Genomic DNA, 23257 nt, shown 5'->3' on the forward strand with positions numbered 1-23257 from the left:
TGAAGTCCAGGCTAAATGAGGTAGGAAGACAAAGCACCAAGAGAATGGGTGACTGTAGGGTCAGGAATGGACACAGGGCAGATTTTCTATGATCCAGCAGACCGGGTAAAGGAGGAGTCAGAGTCCTCAGTGGCTTTTTGCAGCCTTTTATTGGGGTTTACAAGGTACACTGCAGGCAGGGGTACTGGGGGGCCGGGAGGCTAGCAGGCCTCCCAGCCCCCAACAAGTCTTCACTCTATCTGGGCTCTCCTGTGTTCTCTCTCTCTCTCCTCCCCCCCTCTCTTTCTCTCTCTCTTTCCTGCTGCTGCTGCTGGCATCCCTGTGACGCTGCCCTTAAAAGTCCAGTCTCTCAGCCCAAGTATACCCACTTCAGGTGGGACCACTGGGTTCCCTCATTGATCCTAATGGCGGGAGGACAGAAAAGCCTGATACCTTTTACCTACCCTACAGTGACCATCAAATTATAGTAGTGTTAAAGGATGTAAAGTTCCGGTTGTATTGAAGGAGTGCCAGTTGGATGGACTAGACCGACAAGATTTAGCGGTTATAAATTATGTGTGGATAGTGTGGAAGATAGATAGTGTGGAAGGGGCTGCTCGTATTAGTTAAGATGAAGTGTATAGGAGTTACTGAGGGAAGAGCAGAGGATGAGATCTGAGGAGAGGAAGTCAAGGAGCAATGAACATTATCTGAAGGATTATCAACATTAAAGTTACAACCTATAGATTTTTCCTATTCCAAAATTTAAATGTTTTATCTTGAATATTATTAATTTAATAAAATACATTTTTGTACCTTTTGAAATATTTGCAGGCTTTTCCTCCTTTATTTTTTGTTAGTATGGTAAAATATATCGTGCTTTGTATTGTTATGAATAAACACCTTGCATTACAGGAATGTCCCCAAACTGGTAAGACTATATTCTCTTTTATATATACCTATAGACTCAGGTGCTTAAATATTTTGTTTAGTATTATTTAAATTCTTGTTCACAAAAGATGCGTCTGTAACTTTTTCAGTTTTGGTAAGGTTTCAGCAGTTATCTGTTCAAATTATGCCATTCCACATTTAGTTCTAGATCTATATTAGATATATGGTGAGACTCTCATAGCCTCTGGTTGTTCAACTGCTATCATGTACGATATATTATTTATATGTGTGTGTGTTTTAAGTTATAAAGATATTTTTCTCCATGTTCTTCTGGAAGAACTATCCACCTGCAGACATTTTATTACTTATCTGTTCACATATAAATTGTTTATGAACAACTTCTCTGCATTAGGTGCTATTCTAGATACTTAGGATATATTTGTGAACATAACAAAGATTTTCTGCCCTTTTTAGAGCTTGAATTATTTTTTGGAGGGGAGAAAGAAAATAAAAGAGATAACCAATTATCTGATAATACTAAAGAAAAAATAGAAAAAGGAAACAGAATATGAAATTTTGGTATCTATCCACTAGACTTTTTTTTTATAGACACTGTACCAATATTTTTTTAACACCAATTTCTCTTTTTTTTTTTTAACTTTTGGGGAGATTCAAAAAGTTGAAGTGGTGGCAGAGAATGAGTGTTGCAGGACCAAGAGGCACTGGCATGATTCCTAGTACTGTGAAACAATTCTCCTGCTATTCCATCCAGTGTTTATAAAACTGTCTGTGTGAGTCTGAGGGGAGCCTGAGGCTGATCTGTGACACTCTAGCTGCTTCCCCAGTGTGATAATCACAGTCATTGTGGGCACCTGAGTTGCCTATGTGTTGGTGAGCCTAGTGTCTCAATCTGGTGATTTAGATAGAAGAGGCCTAGACCTAAGCTTTGCCCAGAGGAAGTCAGCTCTGAATTCTTACTTCCTCCGTAGTCTGAGCCAGAACTTAAGCAACTACACACACACACACACACATACACACACACACAGAGTCATGCATTACAAAACATTTTGATCACAATGGACCGCATATACCAAGGTGGTCTCTGTACATGACCTGTGTAGCTATAACATTTAGATTTGTGTACATAAACTCTGGACATTCATAAAATGATAAAATCACCCAAGATGCATATCCATGTTTATCCCTGTCAGTAAGATGACTGTATATATTTATGTCTATATCTACGTTGTCCATCTATAGCTATATATGTTTGTGTGTATATATGTGTTATATGTTTGTGTGTACATTTGTCTTTTTGGGATATTTTCCACTGAATTCCTAAAAAAAGGCTATAAATTTGATCATGGAATATTTCATTTCAGTGACTGAGGTTATGTGTAATCTTATCCCTTATCACTTTTCTCCTTAGGCCCCCCCAGCCCAAAACCACTTTTTTTTTTAATCAAGGTATTTCAGGGCATGGTGATCTATTGATAGAGCGCCCGCTTGCTTAGTTCTTGATTAAAACGCTTTGTCTGTGTGCTCACAGACTGAGACCGGCAGGTTGTTTGAAGCCACATCCCAGATGGTGTTGAGTTTATTTTTAGTGTCTTTCAGATATGGGGAGTTTTACTCTAGGTGCTAGCCTCAAGAACTTTCTATTCCTGAACCTGTTCTTCTGAGAGCCTTTGAATCCCTTTCAGTCTGTGGAAACAAACTTCAGACCTGGAGTCAAGTAGGCCTACAATTGTGGTACCATTCTCCACTCCATTATCTGCTTCTTCTCTACTTTTTTTATTTAGGTGAATGGTTTTTTGTGTTTTTCTTTTTTAAGATTTATTTATTTATGCATACAAGAACTGGGGTAAAAACCAGTGGTGTGGGGGGTGAGAGGGTTCACCAGAGACAGAGTGAGGAATAGAACAGAGGCAGACTGACTGAAACACATTGCTGAGGGGGAGAAGTGGGCGAGTCAGGAGAGGTCTGCTGCACCATGTGGGTAGCTCCCTGGCCGGGGATTGAACTTGTGCTGCAGTGGTTGCGGACAGCTTCATAGGTTGTGTCTTAACCCCTTGTGCCACCAGGGAGGCCCTAGGTGAACAGTTTTTATATTGATTTGTTTTCCTTTATATTTTACTATTATTATTTGTTTGCAACAAATGTGTTCAGTCAATATATGAACCCATGCTCCATTTTACCTGGAAACTCTGTTACATCTAAATTAGATGTAACAGATTTTTGTTTATTAGTAAATATGAAATGTAATATAAACAAATAACTTCTCAATCGTATTGGCATTTGCAAGAAAAAGTTTTTTTTTTTTTTTTTTTTAATAAAAGTTTATTTCCTCCCTGGTGGCTCAAGGGGTTAAAATGCAACCTATGAAGCTCTCTGCAGCCACTACAACACGAGTTTGATCCCCGGCTGGCAGGCCAGAGAGCATCCCACATGGTGCTGCAGACCTCTCCTGACTCGCCTTCTGCTCCCCTCAGCAGTGTATTTCAGTTGATCTGCCTGTTCTGTTCCCCACTCTATCTCTGGTGAATCCTCTCACACTCCCGCACATCTGGCCTGTACCCCAGATCTTGTATGCATAAATAAATAAAAAATATTTAAAAAAAATAAAATGAAAGTTTATTTCTGCCAAATGATAATAGGCAGATAAAAGATAATATTTTTTAGTTATAGCTCATGATTTTTACTTAAGTTGTTATGTGGAACAATGAATTAGGCACATATACAGTACTTAAGGAACTTTACAATACAGACAATATTGACATATATGTTATAAAAATTGGTTAATCCAAAATGAGCATATAATGTAATGAATTTTTAAAATGGAGCATCTAAATGAGTAGGGGAGGCATAATTTCTATGCAAAGGAATAAGAGAGAAATAGCCTTATGAAGTAATAGGATTTGGAACTGGGAGGTTTGTATGAGGACACCCCAGCCAGAGAGCCATGAGAATAGAGGTCCAAAAGTGGGCAAATATGTAAACATACAAATTTGTAAACATACATTTCCTGAGAGGAGAAAATAAGTAGGGATAGGCAGGGAGCAGAACACATTTCTGGATGAGGAAATACATGCTCCTTTACTGGCCTATGCACCCTATTAACTGAGATCACCCCTCCTTCTGCTGGAGTTAATTCTCTGACCTCTAGTGTCCTGTCTGTATCTGCCTGTTCAAGGTCTGATTCTGTATCTGCCTGTTCAAGGTCTGTATCTGCCTGTTCAAGGTCTGATTCTTACTCAACTGTTTTGTATCCCCAGGTCTGATTAAAGAATTTTATGTCACATTCTATTCACTTGTTTTCATGTGCTTTGCAAATTATCATCTACTTATTTTATAGCTGTACGTCTAATCTCCTCCAAATAAATTGCAAGCTCTTAAAAATCAGCAAAGACACTTACTACTACCCTGGAACTTCCTCTATACATATTCAGTGTTTTGAACAAAATGTTTTAATTAATAATTTATGTGTTTGAAAGAACATATATTAGGAAAAAATAATCCACATTCTAGGTATTCATTTTTGTTATTTCTTCCTCAATTTTTCTCTATTTCTTTGTGTCTTATGTCATTAGGACTTTCCTACTTGCATTTTGCTTGAACATATAAAGATGTCTATATTCACATATACAAATATGTGTATAACCTATTAAAACAGTACTTCAAGAAGCATACTTTCTAAAAGGGGCAATGTCAGCTCTTTAACGGAATCAAACTATAATTCCTTTATTTCTTTTTAAGGTAAAGACAGCATCTTAGGATGCTGGAAAAGTTAAGTGTCCTTAAAACCGTCAATACAGTACTTTTATGTATGTATAAAAGGTAACAACAGTATGTCTAAGAGTTTTTGTGTCTATGTGCCGTCAATCACCTTCCTTCTTTTATTAGCCTCAGATAGAAGATAAACAACAAGACTGACAGCTTTGTGTCCTTTGCCATTTTGTGTCAGCATCACAGACAAGAGGGTATTATGTCATCACTCAAAACTGTCACATTTGGTGTAGTCTTCTATTTGTCTTAAAGACTGTTTTCCTCCTACTCCTCATAAATAAGTTCACAGACCCCTTATTGATTATATATTATTTTATTGTGAAAATATCTTCTCAGAATTAATGTCCTCTTGCCACAGATTAAAGCTTTTATCCTGCTGCTGCTGCTGAAATCTAGACAAATGGTGGTGTTTTGATTTAAAGAAATATTTCTTAAGTGTGTGAATGAGTAAATATGATATGTGGATTTTCTTTTTCAAAATACAAGGACACTAATGAATGTTTACATCTTTGTAACATGTAAGTTAAATGAATTTCCATATTTTAGCGTCTAAACTCATGAAGTATTTAGTGCTACAAGAGATATTTTTTAAAAGTTTAAGTTATGTTTATTTTATGGGGGATCAGTAATTTCTCTAAGTAATGTATGTTTAATCAGAAAATTGATATATGAAGTGAAATAGTGATAAAAATGATGAAGTGGCAAGTACAAGAAGACTAATTATTAGATTAATACGTATTAATATCAACCAGATTAACATGATATTCATTTACTTTTGTCTTTATTTCCTGGATCTTCACCTACTTCCACATTGTATTTTCTTCACAGTGATATTATGGTTTGTTTATTACTGAAAAGTAGTGTAAAACGTGAAGAGATTTATTACTACTTAGCAATCAATTTTAGTAACAAGGGATTAAAAACATAATTTTTATTTTCTATCTTCTAAAATTTTCATGTTTTAAAATAGATATATTGTAAGCATACAAAGAAGCAGGGAAAGAAAACATCTCAGATACCAACACTCCTCTAAATGTTTTCTCTATTATATCATAAAATCAATAACATAGTGAAGACTTAATTTTATATTCCTCAGTTTTTAGTTAGTGTTATGTAATTTCCCTGTGTCAAAGGTCTTCATGCATATAATATGAAGGCTTTTTAATATTCCATCAAGAAGCTTATATTCTAAGAGTGAAAATAAGTCTATTTTTGTGTTTTCGTTGTTATATATAATGTCATAATCATTAATTTTTTTGCATAAATCTGGTGAAAATGAAATGACTTGTACCAGAAGGGAGAGGCCATGGCAATTTTTCCCCAAACAGAGACTTGTTCTTTTGATTTTCTTCCTTTCTGCAATAACATATTTTCCAATGATTTTCTTACTAAAAGGAAATAGGTGGTCCTTTTCTCAAACTTTTCTCTTTTTTCTATTGCAAAATAACGTAGAAGATGAATTGGTTTGTTGTAAAATGTTTACCTTATAAATTTTCATTCTCATATTTGTGATGAAATTGTTCCTTTCATTAAGGTTGTAATAATTTTTAGAACGAAAATACAGATTAATTATAGGCATAGTAGTTATTCTAATGTGCCTTTAGTTACAAATGCTCTTGTGTTATTTTTCTCAGTAATTTCTATGTGAGTGTTTCTTTTGTTGTTTGTGTTAAGGATTGTCCTCATTCTGAGAGATCTTAAGTTGGTTATGCTCATCATTGTTATGCTCATCACTACACTATGTGATTTTGACACTTTGACAGCTGTTTTACTTGGGCTTGAATTCTTTTGTATTTTTAATCTATCTTCACCACCATTTTTTTTTATTGTATCCTGTTTTATATTTCAGATTTTTCCTTTGTGTCTTCATGCTTTTTTAATAGTTTGCATCTCCTTGTGGCCCACTAAGTGTTCTGAACACTCCTTTAATTTTTTTCTGGTTTCTATAGTAAATGTTTGGGATTAAGTCCCTTTCTTTTGATCGATAGTGTTTTTTAGAGGACTATATTTTTTATTTAACTCTTTTTTGTTAGTTATGGTATGCTAAATTCATCAACAAACTCACATATTTAAGGAATTATTTTTGAAAATTTATTTATTTGTGCATACAAGAACTGGGGTACAGGCCAGAGTGCGGGAGTGTAAGAGGATTCACCAGAGATAGAGTGGGGAACAGAACAGGCAGACTGACTGAAATATACTGCTGAGGGGAGCAGCGGGCGAGTCAGGAGAGGTCTGCTGTGCCATGTGGGTAGCTCCCGGCCTGGGATCGAACTTGTGCTGTAGTGGCTGCAGATAGCTTCATAGGTTGCGTTTTAACCCCTTGTGCCACCAGAGAGGCCCCATTTAAGGAATTAAAGCCAATAAATATTAAATTCCCTCTGAAGCGGTGTTCAGTACAAACATTTTTACCAACTTGTGACCTCTCACTCTGGGTAGTCTGTGCTGCTTTTCATTGCCTAGAGCATTTGAAGCCTCCAGTTCAAAACAGAAGGGAGTAAAGCAGGTGGAGAAACTCTGCAACAAGCCTTTTAAGAATCTCAGTTTTATAAAATATATATATATCTACCATGGAATATTACTCAGCATTCAAAAAAGATAAACACATGCAATTTGCTGCAACATGGATGGCGCTGGAAGGGATCATGCTCAGCGAAATAAGCCAAAAAGAAAAAGAAAAATACCGGATGGTCTCACTCATAGCAGGAATCTAGAAAACTTAAATAAGGGACCAGGAAAATGAATAACTATAAGAAAGTGAAAATCAAAATCAACAAAAAACTATGAACCAGAGACACTTTTAGGGGGGCGGGGGCGGGAGGGGAGGGATTGGGGTCAGAATGGGGGGCTGCAATTGTATGGGGAATATAACAATAAAATTTATAAAAAAAAATAAAATAAAATAAAATATATATATATTTAATATATGTTATATATATATAATATGTATGTTTTGTATATATCATATATCTATGGAGATTCCTGAAGGATTCCAGTGGAATGTAACTCTGATATGGCACTAAACTTACAAATCAATTGTGTCCTAGTCCCCAAAGGGTATAGACTTCTTGTCTGTTGAACTAATTTAGAATTACAAGGACATTTATTAAGTAAAAACAGTACTAAATAGTGCTGTAGATATAAGGCGATCTATCGATCTCTCTATATATAATAAAATTGAACTTATATATAATTTAACTATATATATATATAATTTAACTTACATTTCATCAGGTTAATCAAGTTACAGGGCTTCACTGCAAAGCTAAGACAAGCCACCCTTCACTGGGATACTGTCTCCTGGATTTAAGTGTGGTGAAGAACACTGTTTGTTTGTTTGTTTGTTTATTTATACAAGCACTGGGTATAGTCAGAAGCACAGGAGAGTGAGAGAATTCACCAGAGCCAGAGCCAGGGGGGAGCAGAACAGGCAGACTGACAAAGTACACTGCTGAGGGGAGCAGCAGGCGTGGCAGGAGAGGTCTGTCACGCCATGTGGGACCCTTGCTGGCGGCTGGGATTGAACCAGCGCTGCAGAGGCTGAGGGCAGCTTCGCAGCCCAGCGCTCAACCTCTGCGCCACCAGGGGAGGCTCAGAACACTTATTTTTTTGTATAAAAATAGTCATAGTAGCCTAACTCAGTCTTTAAAATAAAGAGATCTACCCAGCTATAGTTCATGAGACATTCAGTAAGTGAATATAACTCCCAATTCCTTTCTTATTCTACAACTGAATGGTAGATAAATCTGTTAGCTTCCAGCACAATCCCGGGTTTATCGTGTTTAATCACAAGTGTTCCCATAGACCTCAATTGTGATCTCAACTGTTCTGTTTTTTCCTAGGATCTCAGATACAAATAAATATTCAGGATCACAGCAATTCTCATGGTACATTGCTACCAAAGTTCTCCCTGTTTCCATATCCTGCTGACATATCGCTTGTGAGTTCTAAACTTCTAGAGTACAATGTACCGCTGCCACGTCCAGATCTAATTTAGATAGCAGATTATTGCTTTTATTATGCCTAACTTTATTATAGCAGAAGAAAGCCTAGTCTCCGTGGAAACAAAATTCTGGTTACTTCAAATACAGCACTATTCAGTACTTTTTTTGCTTAATAAATGTCCTTGTAATTCTAAATTACATCCAGAAACAAGAGTTCACCACCTTTTGCAGAGAAGAATACAATTGTTTTTTAAGCTTATTTCTGTATCAGACTTAAATCACACTGGTATCCTTTAGGAATCTTCTTACTTTCTTTCAGCAACTTAATTAAGTCAAAGATTTTTTTTTTTTTATTTTTTGGTCCAGTAAAGAAATAAAGAAATTAAAGTCCATTGTAGGTCTGTTCTAAGAGTGTTAGAGAATGTACAAAGGAAATGCGATTTTGTAGCAGTTTACTTCTAAAACGTTTATTTTTCCTTATCCTCTCCTATTTTGGAAGCTTATTTTACACACTCTCTTTTTTCATATGGACCTCATTATTTCAGTGACAGCTCTCTAAGAGAGAGCTAGGGTCTTCTCCCCACTGCAGGCTGGTTGTTGGACAGCCTTAGTATCCAAGGCCAAGTCAAGCTCAAAGCCTTTAAGTCCAGATCTCAGAACTTCCTATGAAAGCAGTGGAGTCAACAGGTACAGGGACCTTTAAAGTAGTGCATATCACACTAGGATATCTCTCCTGAGAATTAGCAATAGTGTGTGTTCAGTGCTTTCTCTCTGGGTTTCAGAAAGCACCTCCACAGTGTATCTCATTTCAACACAGCTACAAAGTAGGAATTCAAGGTAACTGCTGAACTATTATATTTAATGCAATAGAACATATTGTGCTCTTTTATTACAGATTTCGCATGATGTGTCTAATGCGATGTATTTTTTTTCTCACCTTTTCAGTACATTTTAGAATATTACTTTTGTGTATTAATGAAACAGTCCTTTTCTATACTCATTCCTAAAAGGCTTTTATCAAATTAACTTTCATCTGTTACATTGACTATGTCCAGGACTTCCAAGCTACAATATTTTAGTTATGCATTGGTGTCACTTTGCCTTAAAGTTCCCCCTCATTTATTCATATAATTCAGTATATATGTAACATATATACACATAAGTATATATTTATAAATTGTATGGATTTACATATGTATATCAGAAATTAAAATGCATATTTTACAATTTGTACTATATATGTATAATAAATGTGGAGATTTTTGAAATTTTATATTTTAGTTGTATATGTTAAAATATGCTGCCTCTTCCTTTTTTTTTCTTTTTTTTAAAGATTTATTTATTTATTTATACAAGTACTGGGTACAGTCAGAAGCATGGGAGGGTGAGAGAACCCACCAGAGCCAGAGTGGGGAACAGAACAGGCAGACTGACCAAACACACTGCTGAAGGGAGCAGCAGGCGGGGCAGGAGAGGTCTGTGGAGCCATGTGGGACGCTCACTGGCGGGCGGGGATCGAACCGGCCCTGCAGAGGCTGCGGGCAGCCTCGCTGCCCAGCACTCAACTGCTGCACCACCAGAGTAGGCCCTTTTTTATTCTTATCTCTGAATGCATGTATAAGAAATCAGTATACTATGCACACACATATTCAGATACAGCACTATTTTTGAAAAAAAATATATATGCATCATGATATACATGTTATTTAGTATCAGGAATTTTTTTCTTTGAGGTGACATTCATTTACAACATTGTATATGATTCAGAGGTATAGTGTAGTATAGTAATATACTCCTGAAAGGTGTGATGCCCTTCTTTTCATAGTCACAGAATTTACCTGTCATTTGCTAAAATTAATAAAAGTAATGTGATTTCCATGCATTTTTACATTTGTCAAACTTCTAAAAGTTGGCATATAACAATGTGATTTCATGTTTTAAAAAACAGTTTATATAACTGAGATAAAGAAAAACCAAATTATATAAAAACATTAAAACAATTTAATTTTAGAATGTAGGATGCAGCTGCCTTTTTATTTATGCATTTATGCTTTTACTTGTTCATTCACTATCTTATACAATGGAGAAATTGGAATTTCACCCAAAGCACTATACTAATTGCTATGGGTAGAAGGGAGCCATTTTATTTATGGCTGAATGCTTCAGGAAATTACCAAGTAATGAGATAAATGTTATATATCTGCATATAAATAATGATCAAGGTAACAGTCACCTTTAATCTCTCATTACTTCAACAAATTATTACTGAACTTCACATATATTCCTACCTAGAAGCCTAAAGGAAGATGTTAATGTCCTTGGCAATAGTCAAGAAAACGATATGTTAATTAGTTTAAAAGATAAGTATAACCTGGGGCTGTACAGAAAGAATATAAGAAAGAGGTATGGATTGTACACCATATATTCATAAATGCATATATATATTTCTAAATTTTATTTTCAGAGGGGATAGAGAGATGGACTAGAAAAATAAACATTGTACAGATAAACATGTAAGACTTACTGTTACATGCCAAAGTGTTGGAATGTTATCTCACAGAAGGGATAATACTGTAGGGATATATGTGTATTATGTAAGTGGTTTGTTTTCAAAGCTTTAGGAATTTAATAGAGTGAAAGAGTGAAGGATTTTCCATCAGGATAGTTCATAAGAAAAGACTTTAGCTAAACAAGAAGACCTCAGCACAGACAGACTTGAAAGTAGAAATGCCATTCAGTTTGCATTCATTCATTAAACATATTCATAAATTTCTATTGCCACATGTATTAATTTTTAGTTCATTTTAGGTTTGGTGACATTTACTTTTTTCAAATGTTTCATAATAACAGATTTCAAATATAGGCATAGTAGTGGCTTTTTGTCTTCTGTACACTTGAAGTAAGAAAAGCTGGCGTTTTAAAATTGAAATACAACCGCTAGAAAAAATATCCTTCAAATAGTGACACAATTTTCAGATTTATTGCTTGGGTTCTAGCCACATTTCTATTCTAAAACTCCATTTACTATGATTTCAGTAAAAATCCAGTCCCAGCTGAAACTTGGTATACCAAATATCAGCTCTGAAGCAATGGTTGTTTTTACCAATTTTCCAGAAGATTGATTTAGATTGTTTTATGTTGTATGACTGTAAAAGAACAAAATAGAAAAGGATCCACTAACTTGATGTTTTATTCTGTGTGTGTTAACTCCTTTAAATCTGGGAATCCAGAGACCTATTACAAAGAGTGTATATAGCTTATAATCAGTATATGAGTGTGCTATTAGCAAATAAAATATTTAGGTTATTGATAAATGAAAGAATACCTTATAATAAGAGTGTTTTGATTTCCTTCCTTATCATGCCACTTTTACAATAAATAGAGGTATACTCTGACATCATAGATGTCAATATACCACTTGTAAAGTCTCACAAAGGTTAAGCCTTTAACCTGTAGTCCATTTGAAGCTCTATTAAAACTTATACTTATTTTTCCTTTTTGATTTGCTAGGATAGATATTTAATCAGCAGAAAAATCAATTTGGTATAATAAAAATACACTGACCCACTAAAACTTTAATCCTTTGTTCAGGTTCTTACCCTTGGAGATAGAAATTTCACTGAAAACAGGGAGAATAACATGAATCAATTTGGTTGATAATCAGTTTCAGAGAAATCAGTAGTAAGCAAAGCAAAGTGGGCAGTTAACGTAAGTCAAGAACAAAAGTCTGTTGCAGACTTTTGGAAACAAAGCTGAGTGCTGATCTGGACAACTTAAAAATATCAAAGTCAAAATCATGTGAAGAAATCTGCTATCAGACATCAGGCAGCAAAATAAAACTGGATGTTGAGACAGACATGGACAGCATTTTTACTTTTCATCCCTTCTTAAAGCAGAACCTGGTTTACTATAATTACACCTGGGTGTTGGGGATGTGAGTTGAGAAAAACGAGAATGATGTCTGATACATGAATGTATGGCTTTTGAAATCCCATCACTCAAGCTTAACAAATCAGAACTTACTTGGTTGGATATATATTAATTTTATAAGAACTTTTAAATATATGCAATAATTGTTTTGGTTAAAGTCCTACATGTGTAGGATGGTATGCTTGTAGGATGAATATTTATGTTTGCTTGGGAATTTACCTAGCCTAGATGACACCTGAAGTGACCTCAATCATCTTAATGTAGGCTATTTTCTTTTGTACTTGTCTACAAAATTTAATGATGAAATCACATGCAGTATATAATATTCACTTAATAAATGGAATTTTCTGAAATGATGTCATATGCACAATTATAGAATGCTATATGCAAAAGATTAATGATCCATTTGATAATTTATTCCATCAAATTATTGATGGCCATCTGTATGCATCATGAGATGTGTGAATTCCTGTAGGAAATACAAAGAAATTTATTTATTTTTTAATATATTTTTTTTATTTTTATATTCCCCATACAATTGCGACCCCCTTATTTTGACCCCAATCCCTCCCCTCCCCGCACCCCACCTCCCATAGAGTGGATCTGGTTCATAGTTGTTTGTTGATTTTGATTTTTACTTTCTTATAGTTATTCTTTTTCCTGGTCCCTTATTTAAGTCTTCTAGATTCTGGCTATGAGTGAGACCATCCAGTATTTTTCTTTTTCTTTCTGAAAGAAATACAAAGAAATTTAATGTAATCCTGAGTGGGAGAAGTTTTATGTTAAATGGCTAACTATGAAAAAATGCAAAAAACAAGGAATTATTTGCTGCATTTAATACTCTTAATAGTGATTGCACAATGAAGTATTTTTTCAATCATTATTTAAACACCTTAAAATATAAATAACATTATTGCTCATTTAAAGATATTTGAAAATGTTTCTTCAGAAAGTTTGTGATGATTTTTACAAATATCACAAGTAAGGAAGGAACATTATGTATTCAAGTGCAAATTGAATCAGTTTGCATCTTAAATTGATCAGGTTCTTAGATAATGTCAGATAAATTCAATTGAACTATTTTTATTAAGTTAATTTGTTTTAAAGCTAATTAATATGCAACTTATTGACTGTGCCAGTAACTTCTGTTAGGCATGATTATAAAATGTGACTAAAATCCTGCAGTAATTGTTTTAGGATTTTAATTTTACCCAGCATGTATTCCAAATATGCATTTGTATGATTGATGAATCATTTACCAGTGGTATATTGGGCAAATAATTTTTATCCAGAGTTAACTACTATTTAATAGATTCTTACTCATTGGTCAGTATTTCTTATTCGAAGCTGAGATTAAATTCTCCAGAGCTCAGAGTTTTTAAGCATTAAATCTCCTCACCAATGGGTGGCAGGCACCTGATGGCTGATGAGGTGTGACCTCAAAGCAGCCTACGTAACCCGTTAGCTTATTTTTAATCTCAAATATGTGCGAGCAGTTTCTCTTTTATACCTTTATTACACATCCTCCTTTCTCTCCAATTATTCCTATTACCCATGCTCTCTTCTCTTCAATTATTCCTAAGGTAATATATTTTTATAGTGAAATATCAGACGGTTTTTTTAATTAAACTTTTAGATAGTGATGAACATTCTTCAACTTCCCTTCCAAATGATCAATATTCTGTGTGCTCAAAGGAAAAACTAAAAAATAAAACATAAATTGAGTTTACTTCAACTGACAATATGACACCTCTTCATTTGGGTTCTGTATATATTTGGGACTTAACTATGTAGAAAAGTGAAATGATATGCATGGTTTCCAATTTACTACTACCTTTTCTGTTCATTTGGAAGCTATGAGGTAATATGAAAAAAGCTTCAGAGAGCACACATTCCGTATTTCAGATTGCTTTGCTGTGAACTTCACAGTTGTTAAAAAAAAAAAAAAATGTAGCATGATGTTCCCAGCTCGTTGATGCTCAATGGTGTCTAAAGGGGACACTTTCTTCTTCTTTTTTCTTTTTTTTTTGACTTCTCTCCCCTAGGGGATCCTGTGGAGCTATATTGAACAGCACTTCCAGGTTCAGTTATTTTACACTCTGCTCTTGTCATATACAGAGACTCGTTCTCAGCTTCAGTGCAGTAGCCATTCACTGTATTGTGCAGGGTGCTGAGATGAGCAAGACAAGGATCCTACACATGGAATCCCATAAGTTACAGAGCACCCCTTTTTGGCTATTCAAAATTTTCTTTCATTCTCTCATACTTGAAAGGCTATGATAAAGCAAACTGCCCATGACATCATAAGCATTCATGTATTTGATTAACATTGTGGTTGTGAGATTCTTTTAAAATATTCAGCCTAATGAAAATTCCTTAGTGCCTCTTTTGTTTTGGAAATGAATTTATCAAGGAAATTGACACATAAATAATCCCTGTTAGAATTTTGTCAATTTCTTGGTTGTTGGGAATATGTTTTGAGATTTTCAATATACCTTCATATATTTCTGTTCTCTACTGCTTAACCATATCCTTTATATTTTCACACAATCATTACCTCCATGTAACACCCAGCTGTCTGAGACACAGAATATATAAATGACTTGCCTACTTTATCTGGTTAGTCAATAACAGCATACATTAAAATGTAGGTATATTGCTTTTCAGGACCAAATTTTTAGTGAAGGCTGGTAAGGATCATAAATCAGTTATAAATACATGATTTGATAAACAGAATTGAGACATTTAAGACAAAAATATTTAGATTTTCATCAGGGAACTAAACACAAAATATTTAAGATATATTTCAAAGAACCTTACATAACACATGATGTTACTCAGTTCTTATCACAAGTCAAAGTTGGGGAGATGAATCAAGATACATTATCAATAGGAAACCTGACCTCATACAAATTCCTAGAACCTCTCTGTGTTGGTTCCAGAATCAGTGTCTTTAGCTTTACTCCATGCAAATGATTTATATATTAAAGTTTTTTATTTGTGTATATTGAATAATTCAGTTTGACTTCTGTGGTATTACATAGATTTCATGTAGTGATATGACCAAAAAACAGTTAAATTTATTTTGCCAAGAGTCACTGGAAATTGTAAGCTCTATCTTTCTGTCAGTGGGACCTATGTTAGAAGAAATGAAATTGAACACAGGGGGTGAGTAACATGTTGTACCCATAGAGGGCCTCCCCGGTGGTGTAGCGGTTAAGTGCAGGGTTGCAAAGTTGGCCGCAGCCTCTGCAGCGCCGGTTCCATCCCTGGCTGCTCCCCGGCCACTGGAGGAGGGTCCCACATGGCGCACAGACCTCTCCTGCCGCCCGCTGCTCCCCTCAGCAGTGTACTTCGGTCCTTCTGCCTGCTCTGCTCCCCGCTCTGGCTCTGGTGAATTCTCTCACCCTCCCACGCTTCTGACTGTACCCATTGCTTGTATAGATAAATAAATAAATCTTAAAAAAAAAAAAAGAATAGCATTTAAAAAATAAATAAATAAATATAACATGTTGTACCCATAGAATATCATGGCAGGAGCCTGAGGTTTTTTTCCCTCCTTTTGGTGACCACTTTTTCTAAAAATCTTAGCAATATGTGATAAATAAGTTTTAAAATAAATCATAGCTTCAAAAAGTGGTTGATATAGCATGAATTCCTATTCGGGAAAGAACAAATCTGTGTCCCACTGTTTTCCTCTAGCAACTGAACAAGCCATATATATTAAAAGCATATAAGGAGACAGAGTATAAAACAGACATCTTTTTGTAATGTGTGCTGTATCCTAATGGAGTCATGAAAACAATCATACTCAGGCTTCTCTTATTTTTTTATATTCAATAAAAATAACTTCAAATTTTCATAAGTCTATATCTCTTAAGAAATTAGAGTTAAAAAAGAATGAGAGCACAGGGACTATCATCATTAAAGTGTTATTCAAGTGTATGGGAGCATGAGGTAATAAAATATATTTAAAATCATGAAAATTTAGAATATACCTGAGTATTATATGTTCATAATTACTCACTTCTCTCACAAAGCATATAAGGGAAGTTGCAGGCAATTTAAGAATATGTGACAGTTAGGATTTCTACTTGTACTCTGTGCCAAATGCGTACAATGAATTTTAAGCTTTGATGGCCTAACCATTTCCCTTACTTCATCAAATGTGAATTTTTTATTTATTTTTTATCACAGATTCATGCCCAATTTTAAAAAAATAATGCAGAAAGTATGCATGTAGCCTTTACCCAATAACACCCTGCAAAGATATCACAAATGGCAAATTGACATGGGTAGAGTCCACCAATCTTAATTGGATTTCACAATTCTTAGATTCAGACATCCATCACCACAATCAAGGTACAGAATAGTTGCATCTCCAGAAGGATCTCTTGTGATATTCTTTTAAACCCTTTCTGTATCTATCCCACTCCCATCCCCACTTACTGTTCTTAACCCTTGATAACAACTCTCTCTTCTCCATCTCCATAATTTTGTTATTCCATGACACTATATAAATGAACTCCATCTTATTTTATAAAGTTTTTGAGTTCATTATTTTATATAATCTTAGTGTTTGTGTCTGCTATTGAAATCTGCATATGTGATTCAGCAGAGTCTACTAGTAACTGTTTTACCAATTCCAGGAATGTATATAAAATCCTATTTCCATTAGCTTCCTTTGCCCTGCCCATATTTTCTCAAGTATTCCTTTTATATACACTGAACACAATATCAGTTGATGTTATAATTTTTATTTCAACCATCACATGATCAAGATAATTATAAGAAAAATAATCTAATATTTACCCATTTTTTTCAGTTCTTTTTTTTCCTGATGTTTCATGAGTCTTTTCTGATTGAATTTTTTTTTTTCTTTAAGACAGATTTACTAGAGATGAGTGTTCTTAGTTTTTCTTTTTTACAAATATATTTCTTTCCCTTGATTCCTGAAAATTAGTTTCAATGGATAAGAACTCATTGTTAAGAACTCATTTCTATCAACACTTGAAAAACATGCCAGACCCCCTGGTGTCTGTGATTTCAAATGAGAAATCCATTGGCATTTGCTTATCCTCTGGATCCTGTACATTTATTTCTTTAGCCAATTTTAAAGTTCCGAACATTATGTCTTCAAATATTCTTTCAGTCCCATTCTCCTTTTCATATGGAGCCAAGGATGGGATTTTATTGTCAGTCCTGAGGTTCTTCCCTCCCTCCCTTCATCTCTCCCTCCCCTCCACTCTTCTTTCTCTCCCTCCCTCGCTACCCTGATTTTAATCAGTTTTCTTTCTTTTTTAAATATACACAATGGAATATTACTCAGCAATCAAAAAGATAAACTCATGCATTTTGCAGCAACATAGATAGAGCTGGAAAGGATCATGCTCAGCGAAATAAGCCAGAAAGAAAAAGAAAAATACCAGATGGTCTCACTCATAGCAGGAATCTAGAAAACCTAAATAAGGGACCAGGAAAAAGAATAACTATAAGAAAGAAAAAATCAAAATCAACAAACAACTATGGACCAGAGACACTCTGTGGGGGGAGGGATGGGGAAAGGAGGGATTGGGATCAAAATAAAGGGTTGCAATTGTATGGGGAATATAAAAATAAAATTTAAAAAATAAAATAATTTAAAAAATAAAATCCAATTTCTGCCTTTGTTCAGATTGAGTGAATTCTATTGCTTTGTCTTTAAGGTCACTAATTCAGCCCTCCACCATCTCCTCAGCATTATTGAGTCATCCCTGTGATTTTTTTTTTTTTTAGTTTGGGCATTGTATTTTTGACTTCTAGAAATCCATTTTTTAAAGTGAAGTAACATGACATTATAACATATAAGTTTTCAGTGTGCATTATTGAGAATCAACATGTATATATATTACATTAAGTTCACTGCTGAAAGTATAGTTCCATCCTTCATATCGTTGTCCACTTTAACCCACTTCCATCTTCACCTTTGGTAACCCCTAATTATAGTCCAAAATTTTATTTCTGTTTTGTTTAGTTCATTTCTTTGTTTTCTGTATATACCATGTGTGAGTGAAAACATAACAATGTTTGTCTTTCTCTGACTGGCTGTTTTTGCTAAACATAATACTCTAGGTCCATTAAAGTTATTGCAGATAACAGGATTTTATCTTTTTTATAGCTGAATAGTATTCCACTTTATGTATGATATCTTTTTTATTCATCAATCGATTACTGGGCGCCTAGATTCTAGTTTTTGGTCATTATAAGTAATGATATAATAAATGTTGATGTATATTTATCCCTTTAAACAGTTTTTTTTTCTTCGTGTTTTCTTGGTAAATACCCAGAAGTGGGATAACTGGATCATATAGAATTTCTATTTATAATTTTTTGGAGGAATCCACATACTGGTTACCATAATGGCTCTACAAATTTACATTCTCACGAATGTAAATTTACATATACACGGAGTGTATAAGATTTCCATCTCTTTACATCCTCTCCAGCATTTGTTGTTTCTTGTCTTTTGTGTTCTCGTGCATTTGAGGGAATATCTCATTATTTTTATTTGTATTTCTCTAATAATATAAAATGAATTATCTTTTTATGTGGCCATTGAAAATCTATATATGTTCTCTGGAGAAGTTTCTATTTAGATCCTCTGCCAATTATTTGATTAAGTTGTTTTTTATTGTTGAATTTAATGAATTTTTTGTATGTTTTGGATATATTTTGAATATTAGCCTCTTGTTGAAATTATTATATGCAAATACTGTCTACCATTCAGTAGGATTGCTTAGATGTAAGATTCTTCCACTGTGCAGAAACTTTTTAGATAGATATAGTCCCATTTGTTTATTTTTTTCTTTGCTTTCCTTGTCATTGAGTTGTTGGTGAGTCCTGATTCACATCTCCAAGACTGCTGTCAAGGAGCATACCACATGTTTTCTTGTATGTAATTTATGTTTCAGGTCTGACGTTCAACAACAAACAGTTGATTTTTTTTCTTGTTCAAGTTATGATTTTTCCCTGCATTTGGAATGACCAGTATGTTTGGGATTTGTTTTTTGTTTTTGTTTTTGTTTTTTCCCCCTTCAATTATGGACATTATGGCTATTTTGTTAGGAGATGACGCTAGATCCTATTTACATTTTCTGTTCTAGTAGCAGCCATCTTTTTAGCTTTAACAGACAGGTTCTACTTTACATTTGTGTGTTGTGGTTATACCAACACTAACTATCAGAATATTTCTGATACTATCTGGTCAGCTTAAATTATATAGTGTCAGTTGGGGTTTCAGTGCTCTCCACTGGTACCACCTAAGAGTGGAGGGGAACTTTCCAAGATCAGGCTGTGTGTTGGCTTTAGGAGGGATAAGTGATTCTCTAGCTCAAGGAAGGATCACTTCTTGGACTGAGTATTATTAGAGGGATCTTCACACTGCCCATGCTGCCTCGTCAATCACTGTTTCTAGGTAGAGAAGCAAAGTTGCCAGTCCAGTGTGGAAAGAGATTGTTTCTGTGACCACTTGTCACCAACACTTCCATTTGATTGTTCTCTTGGGTTGCCCTTTTTTCCCCTGATGTTATTAACAGGACTCCCATTTGATATGCTATATAAATGAGTCTGGGGAGAACACCTACTGTTTCTAGGTTGTGGTCAACAGAAACTAGGCCTCCACTGATTTCCACTATTGCTTGGGGAGTGACTGTGTTCGTACTCAGGACCTCAGGTCTCTAGCCAGTGTTCCTTCCTCTTTCAGCCTTTCAAAGTACTCTTTCAGTTGCTTCTTGCTTAATTCCAGTTTGTATCTGTACTCAGTGTGGTATATAATGATATTTAAACTTTTGGCTTTTTTCAAAATGAGTAAGAAAGACTATGAATCAGCAAGACTTGGAGCGATCTTCTGTGAAAACAAGGGTACTGTGGTTTGAACCAAAGAATGTGTTACTGTATTATAAGTATTTAACACAGTACAGTAGAAAATTTAATAAAAGAAAATTTTAATACCTGGTACCTCCCAGGTGCTTTTCAGCTGAATGTCAGCCCTTCTTTAAATGAAGTTCAACAGGTGTCTCTTCTGCAGAAAACCTTGACTTTGCTAATATTTATTGTTCCTTTCTTGGAAGAAATATAGCAGTCATAGCTTACCCAATTTATCTGTCTATAGAAGTGAAATATTTTTTTATTTTTTTTTGGCACTAGCATCTCATGAAAAACTTTGTGTAGAACAGACATTTTTATCAACATAAACACCTACCTCATCCAGTTTTGTACTTAATGTAATCATTTAATTAAAAAGTTATTTTTGAAAACATTAAGGATGATTTAATTCTACTTTGATTTAAACACACCTGATAAAATACTTCAATATATTTAAACCATCCTTTCAACTATTTCAGGAAATAAGATTTAGACATATGGCCAAAGAAAGTGCTTATTGTGTTGTGTTAAAAATTTGTTGTCTAATAATATTGACTTTTTCTAATGGTAGTATTTGCATTTTCAATATTTTCTCTTTCAGCTTTAAGGGACAATAGAATTGAACTGGTTCGGGCTTCCTGGCATGAATTGAGTATCAGCGTCAGCGATGTATCTCTTTCTGATGAAGGACAATACACCTGTTCTTTATTTACAATGCCTGTCAAAACTTCCAAAGCCTATCTTACTGTTCTGGGTAAGTGCAAGGAACTAATACTATGTAATCACAACCCAGAAAGATACATTTGCTACCACAACATGATTCGCTAACAAATATACATTTTGAGAATCAGCTTAATTGATGTAGTTTATTCCGTTCTCTTATGTTATCACAAAAGGTATTTAAAACATCACCTGCTTTCCCCATTTTATAAATAGACAAAGGGGAGTATAAAGTTTTGTATCACTGCCCAAGATCACACAACTCTTGTTTCTTAGCCGGCAGATTTCTTGTTTCTCAACTAAATCAAATCATCTATATATTTTACATCTGATGGTCTTTTCATAAAAAGTGATAGGATAATGAACATAATGATTTCAATAAGTCTATAGGGTGCTCCTCCATTTTATATCAGTCACCTGATGGGAGCCTTCTCTAAAATCTTGTGGCTTTTAAATATGACCCCTGTGTGCATTTTAGTGCCATTTAAATGACCCTGACATTTCTGTCTTCTTGCCTTTAAACTCTGTAGTTTGCTAGACTCCTAAATGAAATACATAATGTCACTTGTGTATGCAGCTTGTACTTTCTTTATGCTTTTATTCTCTAAATATTGGGCCATTTTCCCAAAGGTTAAAGTGACACAAAAAGCAATACATTCATAGATATTCTGAGGAAATAAATTTGCAGCTCACAGCTCTCTGTGATTCCACAGACGTCAGTAGCCCAATCAGCTGAAATTGCTGCAGTTCATTGAAACACACCTGTGTACTGAACAAGTTAGAGGAATTTAAAGATTGATTTTTTTTCATATTCTTTTTTTTTGCCCCTAGCTTGCCTTCCTTTTTTGATAGATAAAAGCATAACATTGCATTTAAGGGAACTAATGCATGCTGCTGTTCTTTGGTGTGGGACTATTAAAGTTAATCCAGCTAGTGAATTGGTTTTGTGCATAGGATATGAAATATGTTTCTTCACAAGTCCCACTGGGACTATTTTATAAAAATCTTCAAAAATTTGCCATTAAGAACACAATATACCCACTAAAATGGAGTATTTCAGGATAACAGCTGCCTAAGGTTAATGTATTGTTCTGTGGAGAGTCACATTGAGAATCCAAAAATAGGCAGCTGGCTGATTTCAATTTACTAGTGATGGTGTGACATAATTTTTTTTAAAGAAGTAAAATGAGTGAAGTTGAACAGAAAATAAAACAAAACACCTAGCCAGTAATTCACAGTAGGTTGATCTGCCATTTATCTTTGTTGATTTTGTTCTTGGCTTAATTTATATTTCTTTCATTAGTATTTTCCAATATTCTTGCTTTTTATTCTTTTCAAACTGAATTAAATAGTGTAATCAAGGAACTTTCAGTCTATACTTATTACTGCAAAATTTTGAAGACATTTTAATAACTCTCTACCATGACAACAAAATATTATTGCCCAAGAAATGTGTAATTTTCTAGTATTTAAATTTCCAATGTACTGTCTCTGCATATTACTTATCTGTTTATTTATTGATGATTTGGATTAGAAAGGATAATAAGTGGTTAGCATTAAAAATAATACTTATCATGCTCCTCAAAACTACAATTGCATTTCTAATAGAAACAACATCTAGAGACATTCTTTACTTAATCTGAATTAAAAAAATTAGTATAGTTGCAATTATTGAAGAATCTTTTATTCCAAAATGCCTTTTCTTGAACAAAGTACACAGGAGGTAAGATGCATATTTTTAAGCTTTAGGAATTTTAAAATCAGGAATAAAAAGTATCATTTTTCTTAAATTTATAATTTGCTAGAACAAGAAAATGTGCTTTGTGGACTTTTTCCTTCCAGCAAACAATCTACCTTCTTAAACCCCTGGCAAATCTTAAAATATAGTTAGTTGTTGTTTTTTAGATTTTCAAGTATATTTCTGGGGGTAAGTTTAATTTAGACAAGTACTTTGAACAAAATGCATTTTAAATTTTCTCTGGATACAAACGTATCTTAAACAGTTTATTATTATGTAGTAGTTAATTATTTTTTATTATATTTATTATCAGTTAATCACCTATTTTAGTATTGTTTGTGAAAGTAATAGTCATAAGAATAAATTT

General features: G+C 34.2%; 1 protein-coding gene across 7 annotated transcripts in view; it reads left to right on the top strand.

Moving 5' to 3' along the window:
* The window catches only part of CADM2 (cell adhesion molecule 2), a gene marked incomplete at both ends in the record, with an annotated part of 963012 nt that overhangs the window by 807622 nt on the left and 132133 nt on the right, over nt 1–23257 (top strand). For 6 of the 7 annotated variants that reach the window (XM_084232482.1, XM_084232484.1, XM_084232486.1 and 3 more), the window contains one exon: nt 21034–21186. The exons of the other annotated variant lie outside the window; for it this stretch is intronic. In XM_084232482.1, the coding sequence (XP_084088608.1) occupies nt 21034–21186 (153 nt within the window). The remainder of the gene's footprint in view (nt 1–21033; nt 21187–23257) is intronic. 7 annotated transcript variants of the gene reach the window in all.

The sequence above is a fragment of the Talpa europaea genome, assembly GCF_964194135.1.
Source record: "Talpa europaea genome assembly, chromosome: 4".
NCBI classification, from domain to species: domain Eukaryota; kingdom Metazoa; phylum Chordata; class Mammalia; order Eulipotyphla; family Talpidae; genus Talpa; species Talpa europaea.